Raw genomic sequence first — 9,486 nt, forward strand, 5'->3', positions numbered from 1 at the left:
GGGAGACAAACTTCTTCTCTTCGTCGCCTTCGTCGTTGGTAGGTGGCGATCTTACATCAATCAGAGCTCAGTGTTGTCAGATGGGAGACGAGCTGTCGTGATGCTGAAATTGGCGTTGCTGGACAATCTTGCAAGTCGTTCTGTATATCTGTTTTGATCGTTCCATGCATAAGTGGACCCATGGCTTTTGAATATGTTAATTCATGACCAAACTCGTAGAGTAAAGCTGGATCTATTAGATCTTGAAGCTTAACTTTTAAGTCTTCCTCTAGTGGCTCACAAAGTATTCGGAATCCACACTTTTCACGACTCCACCTCGATACTTTAACACTAAATTGTACATGACTCTCATAAATTTGAACAAAATCGACTGCTCCCAGCAATAGCTCAAATGGTATGACTGATGCAGCCAAGATAAGATTTGCATTGAGAGTCCATTCATGCTTAGGCAGCATTCGGCCATTAACTTCTAATTCTATGTAGTATGATTGTGACCCATGATCCTGTTCATCAGTACTATGAACAGCACAGAGAACGAATCCAAGAAACTTGTGACACAAGTCCTTAGAAGCCCTAAAAGATACAAAACCTTTTTCAATAGGAGGGACCCACTCTGGTAACTCTGCTCCAAGATAAGTAGCACAGTGACCCTGTTATAAGATAAACTGTTAGAAAGTACCTGAATAGAAGAATTCAATTTTGAGTTTAGTAAGAAATCCTAGCGAATTTCACTTCTAACTAGAGCTCTATAAATGAGTGGAGATACATTGATCCTTGCTTATAATAATATACAATTCTCATGTGATAGAAATGATTCTTATAAAAGAACGGAAGCCACCTCCATCATATGCATGTACATGTAGAACCACTTTAGATTTATTTGCTTTTCTTAAGCTTCCTATCTATCGTTTTCTGCTGTTGCAATATACAAGCACATACTGAATCCAGCATACACTCCACATTAATGTGTGTGTGTGTGTGTGAGAGAGAGAGAGAGAGAGAGAGAGAGAGAGAGAGAATCTTACTCGGCGAGATGGGAATTGCAAAACCGCCTCGACAAAATGTCTACCGTCACGACCATAGGGAACGACAGTCCCATAGCGATACGGGGGTGGAATATGGAGTGGTAGACCCAAGAATTTCAAATTTTTGCGCTTCAAGATGGATGTTGGAACGCTAGTTATTTTGGTCTCCATTAGACCTAAATTACTCAATTTGGGACAACAGGAATGATTCTCAAGAAACTCCAATTCAGTCATACTACTTCTAGCAAGGTCTAAAAATTTTAAACTTGAAAGTCCGATCTCCATAGATGGATCAGCAGAATCATCGTACTTTGGAAACCCAACCAAGGATATGCAATCCTGAAGATGCAGCTCTTTAATGTTATGTAACTTGTATATACTAGATGGAAGACTTACCAGATTCTTGCAATCAGATAAGCTCAATTTCTCCAAAGAAACAAGATTTTGTATTGACGATGGAAGTTCTTTAATAGCAGTCCCTTTTAACGAAATAATTGTCAGACTTTCAAGTTTATGTGGAATATCAGGGAAATTTTCAAAATTTTTACAATTTGTAAGAAGAAGATGCCGAAGTCTTTTGTCTTGAGCACATTCAGAAAAACACCAAGTCGAGAGCACCCATTTAAAGCCAACACCTCTAACTTCTCAAGATATGCAATCGACTCATGGGCTTCTACCATGTTTTCACAATAAGAGAGAAACAATTCCTTGAGATGTGGAGTACATGAGAGGTCAGGGGATACGAATTAGGGACCCGCAATAACTGAAATTAATGTACTTCAATTGTTGGAAGTCCTGTAAATATGGCGGAACAAACATCTCAATCAAAGTTACAATGAACTAATTTGCTGAGAATTGCACATTGCATTGAGAAATAAGTAAACACTTAGAAACTTTACTAATAGTTATAAATCTATACATATATGCAGTAAGAGAATGAATTTAGAAATGACAAATAAAAATGCTAATGGATATTGGTCAGAAGTGGGCCACGTGGTAAAAGTATGCCATGAGTCATGCCATGTGGCAATCAGAAAAATAAAATAAAGCACCATGCGGCAACCATGTGAAGGCAGGCCACTAACAAATTTAAGCCACATGTTATGCCATGTGCCAATTGTAGAAGTAAAGTGAATGTCATGTGGCGAGAGCACTCGAAGTGAACATTCTTTCAATTTTGGCTTAGTTTATGTCAAAATATATATTCTATCACAATGAATTTTTCCCAAAAATTAAGAAACTTTTTTAAGCCATTTAAAGACAATGAAACCACCTTTTAAAACATTTTGAAGAAAAAGTTCATAAATTCAACTCAAAACCTAGCTTTGACTTTCAATTAAGAAACTAGCAGCATACCGCGTGGATCTTGTATATCAAATTATTTCTAAATGCACACGCATTACGGGCAAAGTTTCTAATAAATATTTAATTTCGTCTACTTAGAAATGCTGCTCTTCACGAACTCATTTAAGCATTTAAAAATGCCTTGTTTTATAGTGCAATGCATTCAAACCTTGTTTTAAGCACATGTTATGCCATGTGCCAATTGTAGAAGTAAAGTGAATGTCATGTGGCGAGCACTGAAGTGAACATTCTTTCAATTTTGGTTTAGGTTATGTCAAAAATATATATTCTATCACAATGAATTTTTCCCAAAAATTAAGAAACTTTTTTTAAGCCATTTAAAGACAATGAAACCAACTTTTTAAAACATTTTGAAGAAAAAAAGTTCATATATTCAACTCAAAACCTAGCTTTGACTTTCAATTAAGAAACTAGCAGCATACCGTGTGGATCTTGTATATCAAATTATTTCTAAATGCACACGCATTACGGGCAAAGTTTCTAATAAATATTTAATTTCGTCTACTTAGAAATGCTGCTCTTCACGAACTCATTTAAGCATTTAAAAATGCCTTGTTTTACAGCGCAATGCATTCAAACCTTGAAAATTCTTTTTTCTTAGGTATATGTTTATAAAATTTCTTTGTATTCTGTATTAGTTTCTAATAAAGTTGTTTCACTTAATTTTTAAATGCCAATTTTGCTGCACGTAAACATGTTTCCTACACAAGTAATTAGGGTCATTTTGAAAGGGGGGAAAAAAGAGACGTGGTTTCAAAAACTAGGGAACACCACTTCGTTTCGTGTTCTAGTACATGTAATACACATATACACATGCAAATGAAGTAGACAATGAAAAGATCTATGTAGGTAAATGCTCACCTTAAATTTTTTAGGCACTATTGTGACACTGGCTTGTCTCATATCAATTCCCACTAATTTCATTGAACCAGAGGAAAATTTTGGAATCCAGCGCGCACATCTAGGCCATTCAAACCATCTAAGCCCCTTAGGAAGACATAAAAGACCTTGGAAAGAATCCAGCACATTGCGCAAGATGAGCAATCTCAGCCTTCTCATTTTTGTAAATGCATCAGGATGGATACACATCTCTGTCCACTTAGGTAGCTCCAACACTATGGCTTTTACAGCACAATCTTCCTACACATACAAGATTATTTAGGTTTTTCATTTTTCTAGTAATTAAAGTAAAAGATAAGGAGCACAACTTTGATCCTAATCATAAGTCTTACCTCGTCATGTGACAGAACCTCGTCAACATCATCATACAACCATAGTCTGCTGCGTCTTCTGGGATCACCGGGACATTCTTGGTTCACAATATCCTTACCCATCAATTGAATTAAGTCATGCATTTCTAGGATGTCATACTCAATTCTTATCAAGGACCTCTGAACAAGAATTTCAAATCCTACAGTTGTCTCAAGATCGCAACTTTCAAGAACTTTCTTTGTATATTGTCTTGTCCACCCCCTAAAGAAGCAGGCAACGTGGAGAAAGATTTCTTTCTCATTTTCATCTAGTCCTTCATAACTAATTTTGAGCACGTTATTAATGTTTTTGTTAGGACTCCTAGAAAGTTTCATCAGTGTACTTTCCCATACATCTTCTGTTTCACCAGATAATAAGGAACCCAACACCTCAAGTGCTAAAGGAAGACCTTTAGCATAATTCAGAGCCCCATTTACTAGATCTATTCTGATTTGGTGCATATGAGAAGCATGCTTACTAAGCAGCTCACAAGCTTGATTGTCATCTAGTGCTTCGACTTCATACACATGATCTTGATATATCCCCTGACAAGTTAGCAAATGTCTGTCTCTTGTAGTAATAATGATCCTACTCCCATTACCAAACCACTTGCCATCTCCTGCCAAAGCATTTAATTGGCGTAGGTCATCCACGTCATCAAGGATCAGGAGAACTTTCTTGCAACCAAGTCTGCGTTGTATTATATTAATACCTTTATCAACAGTGGACACTTCTAATCTTTGCTGTAGTAATAATGTATCTTTTAATAATATTTCTTGCAAAGTCACTAGATCCTTGCAACCTTTTGATGTTTCTCGAACATTTGCTAGAAAACATGAACCCTCAAATTGTCTAAAAGTAGAATTGTATAGGGCTTTCACCAAGGTTGTCTTCCCTATACCTCCTTGTCCCCATAATCCCACCATCACAACATCATCATTAGATTCAAGGTTTAACATTGATTTTAGCATAACCACTTGAGATTCTATCCCAACCGGGTGCTTAGCAACATGCAAAGGCGTTCGGTCAAGATGATTGGAGATCCATTTCACAATTTCTTGTATATGCTTCGACTCATCTCTGACAAGAACACAAAAGTTTTAGCAATTTGAATAAGCAATTACAAGCAATCATTGGCCAACAATAACAAAGTAGTGTGTCACATTTTTAGATAATTACAGCCAAAACAAAATGTATTCCCCACTTAGTTGAATTAGAACTCCGAGATAACAAGCTCAGGATTCAACTTTTAGTCAACCGATTCATGTATCTATCTACATAAGTGATTCATGTTCTTGATTCACCTACTTTTCTTTTTTACTATTAACCAAAAAGAGCTATTTAGGACGAACTTTGAACGTCAATTAAGATTTCGATCCAAAAATTATTAAAAATCCCTGAAGCACGATGTCTTTGCCTTACACAGTCTGTATAGACTAATTATCCTGTATCAAGCTTTGCTAACTGCTTTCTGAAGAAGAAATGGGGCAAGTGCAATAACACTACTTAAACATTTTGTCCATTGGTTGATTAAATTTTAATGTTTTATCTTTTTCAACTGAGTCTGTAAATTTTTCAGCTGATAAAGTCCTAATGTCTAATTGCTATTACTGGAAAGAGCCACGTGTCCATTCTATGGTTTTTTTTTTCGGTCGAGTCTATTTCATGGTTAGCCGTGTGTGAGTAACGAGTTTAACACTAGGTTGCCAAAATTGAATATATGTCGAACTCAATTGACCCAAATGAAATGCAAACAACTCAAATAGCCCACAAACAAAACGTTTAGAGCTTTTATTATACTTTGAGGAGGGCAACAAGGATCCAAAAGAAAGAGCCATAGACCTTACGAATGAAACGGGCTTAGCAACAGCCAAAAGCAGAATAATATTGTTCCATGCTCAAAAACAGATGTTTTGCTTCCGTGCCGGTGAATTTCAATAAGTTCTTCAGTGCCAAAAATATTGTCGGTGAAAAAAGACTAATAAATTTATGAAATCACCAAATTCTTTTATAATTAGAAGATAACCAATTACTAACTTGCCAAATTAACTTTTGTCATATTAACTAATTACCTACTAGTTTTGAGTTACCAACTTTTACTAATTACCAATGCTATTTGTTCTTTTAATTTCCCAATTTTTCTATTGATAACCAACTCTCATTTGAGTTACTCATGAACTCATTTTAAAAATTGCCAATCTTAATTGGAGTGACTTATATATTTTTCTGCAATTAAATTATCAACTAATTTTGAGTATCGATTTTCATTTGAATTACTCGCCATCTTTTAATTATCAACTTATCTTATATTTTGCCATATTTTTGTTTATCTTCTTAACTATATCTTAGATTTACCAACTCATGTACGAAATTACTAACTTTAACTTAAGCAACTTAAGAATTTTTAGGATTTATAAGATGAAGCATCTATACATATACTTACAAAGTTACAATCATGTGTGCATTGATTAACTAATTAATTTATTTTTGTGAAAACAATCTTTATACTTACTTGTAAAGATTAGTTTCTTACACAAAATATGGACTCCACTCTACTTACCCATCATTCAAAGGCCAACCGGACAAGTGACCAGCGTTGGAAAGAGCTTTCTCCCATCTCTTCACTTTCTCCGAATCCTCCCCGAACTTGGATTTGTGCTTATCCAGAGCTCTTCGATAACTTTCTCTTCCCTCTCTCACTTCTCTTGGGTCCACTTTATAAAACACTGGCAGAACAGTGAGGTTCCTTTGTTCCTTGCACTCCATAATCTTCACCACCTCTTTCAAGCACCACTCTGAGGAAGCGTAGTCCTCAGAGAAAATGATGACTGCAATGTGCGATTCTTTGATGGCCTCCATAAGCATCAGCGATATCTGCTCACCCTTTTCCAGTTCTTCGCTATCCCGGAAAGTGTGTATTCCATTTTGGATTAAAGCTTGGTAGAGATGGCCAACGAAGTTGTGACGCACTTCTACCCCTCTGAAACTTAAGAAGACGTCGTAAATCTTTTCGGGTTCCAATGAAGAAGCCATTGGATGATGGAGTTTAACAATCGGCAACGATTGTGAGCTAAAGATTTGAAGCTATGTTTTCTAGGGGTAATCGGGTCTAGGATGAGTAGGTTCCAAACATGGACCTTGTACCCGACCCTGTCATAATCGATTCTTCTTTTTTGGACCCTATACCAGACCCTATTTGCACTAGACCATATTTTGGAACCACTCTGTTTAGTTCGGTTCAGGGTCAACCCTGTTTCCATAAGAACTTGTTTTATAACCTTCCGATATTCTATATGGCTTTGAATTTTTCATTAATATGCGAGAATACAATGGAATCCTCCTAATTTGTATTGAAACATTAAGCGCCAAATAATGTGATTGTGCGACCATACAATCGGTAACATGGAAATCAACACCCCATTAGTTTACATGTCCTTTGGAGCATGCAGTTGTAATAATGTCCAAATGCTTTATTTGTGCTGACCAATAGAGCAAGACAATCCCAGAGTCCAACAAAATTATAGACGATCGGACCAAGTTTTTAATTCTTCAAAGGTGCAAGCAGTCTAGAGACCTTGAATCGAACCCTACCAACTACGGCAAACCAGCCCCAGATAAGCACAACTGAGACCTGCGAGGAAATCATAAGAATCTTCGCATCAGTTTTGGAGAAATTGATGATGGACATGAACCGTAAGGAATCAACTGAAGGTCATCAAAGTTGCTTTCCCAGGATATTCCTAACATACCTACTCCAAAAGCTGTATATAAAGATACGTATGATGATTAGATAATGTCTGTGATTTATCTATCATCATCAACCCTGCGCTTGCGTGATAGAGGAGATAGGTTTTCTTTTTGGTCTAAAGGAGTAGATGGGTTAAGCATGAAGAGTTTCCACTGCTTTGCATGTGAAACTTGCATGGCTTCAATATGTACACATAGCTAAAATACAAAGTGTAGTTTCCTTAAGACTACAAGGATGACTCTCTCTCTCTCTCTCACTGAGCTACACAAACATTGTTTAATCAGCGGTTCAATAATAAACTAGTCCGAGGGGCCTAGTGAAGTAGAAATTCCCCCAGTACTTCCCAAAAACACAGACCCACCAAAAGTCCTCCCAGATTTTACAAGAGTGTCATATAAGAATTTGAGCACCTGTAGGATCCTCGTCGTCATATATTTCTTTGGGTTATTCCACAGGATAGAGATACAACCACGACCGTATTCCTAAATTCTCATCCTCTTTGTTTTGTCTCTAAGCCGTAACACTTCTGGTCTCTGAGCCCTCGTAAGATATTGCTCATTTGGGTCTCTAGTCTCTGTCTCCCTCCCTCTCTCTCAACAGAACAGTCTTATATATTAGGTTCAGTAACATACAACCACAAAGCCTAGATCAGCCAATCCTTCGGAACCGAACAAAAAAATTCACTTTCGTACTCACCTCGCTCTGGAATAGCTGTGTCGGAGTCGGCAAGCTGTGAAAGAGAGGCGATGGCGGAGAGTCTGGGCCCAGCGACAAGAAGACGAGAGGTGCGTTCCTGCGGCGCACCAACAAGAGGCGAATCGGCTAACGACGATGGTGGCGATTGGCGAGGGTGCGGTGGATCTAGTGCTGCTGGGCGCGGGGTTGCTGCGTATAGAGAGTTCCTGCGAATCGCAGGCTGCGAATGAGAGAGAGAGAGAGAGAGAGAGAGAGAGAGAGAGAGAGAGAGAGGCAGGATCGCACGAGCTCGAAGAGAGAGAGAGAATCGCGGGCTGCGATTGAGAGTGCGAAGGATCGCGCAAGCTCGGAGAGAGAGACGCAGATGGAGAGAGAGAAGGGTCAGTGATATGTAGGTGAGATTTCAAGCCATTGCATTCGCTCTCTTTTTGTAGGAATGGTGACGCGCGTCGCAGGTAAGTCCGGATCGGGACAAAAGTAAAAAAATAATAGGTACACACTGGGAATTTTTTCAATGATGATGCGCGTCGCAGGAAAGTTCGGACACGCATCATCACGCACTCTTATTTACCTGTGGAAAAGTAGACGGAATTGGGTGCATGCAACAAAATACAAATAAACCTTCTGAATGACTGAAGAGGTAATCAAAATGAAAAATAGTAGATACACACTGGGAATTTTTTAATTTACATACTTCGAAATGTACCCGAAAAATAAGCATCTCTGATGAAACTAATAGTATGATATCAAAGTATGCCATGAGGAAATAACCTATGATTAGACATGATTAACTGATTATCCAGGAGCCTTTAGCGTAGTTATTGGACTTAGAAGGATAAACAACGAAGCCGCTAGTCACCTTTTGATGATCATAAAGTTATTGCTGCACAATAGGGATGGAATAGATCAATAGGTGTGTTAAATTAATGTCTTAAGATAATTTCAGATAACGATTGTTAAATTAAATGTGTTGAGAAAGATTTCCTAAACGATTTGACAATCGGATGGAGAAGCAATTCATTCGGGACTTTCTTTGAGACGTGCAAAAGAAGAAATTAATATATGTTTTGTCGCTAGAAGATAAAAAAAATGGGCAACTATTTTATTTATCTATTTATCTTTAAGGGGATAAAGAAAAGGAAGAAAGATGAAAGGTCTTCTTCCCGTGCAGTGTACGAATCCTCTTTTAAAGAAGGAAAGAGATGTGGCGCTCAAAGTCAAAGTCTTGATTTTGGGCACACAATATAAAAGCATAAAGAAGGAACGAGAAACCCTCTGCACGTCCACGCCGCTTGAGAGAGTAGCTGAAAGTTTTTTTAAGCCATGCGAAGCCTTGAAAAGGAACGTGAACACTTACGTATGTAAGCAGACGAATGACGAATGTTGGAGTTCTTTATTTTG

General features: G+C 37.7%; 2 protein-coding genes across 2 annotated transcripts; both read right to left on the bottom strand.

Moving 5' to 3' along the window:
• Nucleotides 1-2,648: 2,648 nt before the first annotated feature.
• Nucleotides 2,649-5,106, bottom strand: LOC120288158 (disease resistance protein RUN1-like). The gene is made up of 2 exons (XM_039301628.1): nt 3,623-5,106; nt 2,649-3,530 (listed from the first exon to the last, which is right to left on the bottom strand). Exons 1-2 carry the CDS (start codon nt 4,610-4,612, stop codon nt 3,144-3,146), a joined length of 1,377 nt encoding a protein of 458 aa, XP_039157562.1. The 5' UTR covers nt 4,613-5,106; the 3' UTR covers nt 2,649-3,143.
• Nucleotides 5,107-6,197: 1,091 nt separating this feature from the next.
• LOC120288240 (toll/interleukin-1 receptor-like protein) lies at nt 6,198-6,674 on the bottom strand. The gene has a single exon (XM_039301879.1). It carries the CDS (start codon nt 6,672-6,674, stop codon nt 6,198-6,200), a length of 477 nt encoding a protein of 158 aa, XP_039157813.1.
• Nucleotides 6,675-9,486: the final 2,812 nt, after the last annotated feature.

Source organism: Eucalyptus grandis, chromosome 9 (assembly GCF_016545825.1).
Source record: "Eucalyptus grandis isolate ANBG69807.140 chromosome 9, ASM1654582v1, whole genome shotgun sequence".
NCBI classification, from domain to species: Eukaryota; Viridiplantae; Streptophyta; class Magnoliopsida; order Myrtales; family Myrtaceae; genus Eucalyptus; species Eucalyptus grandis.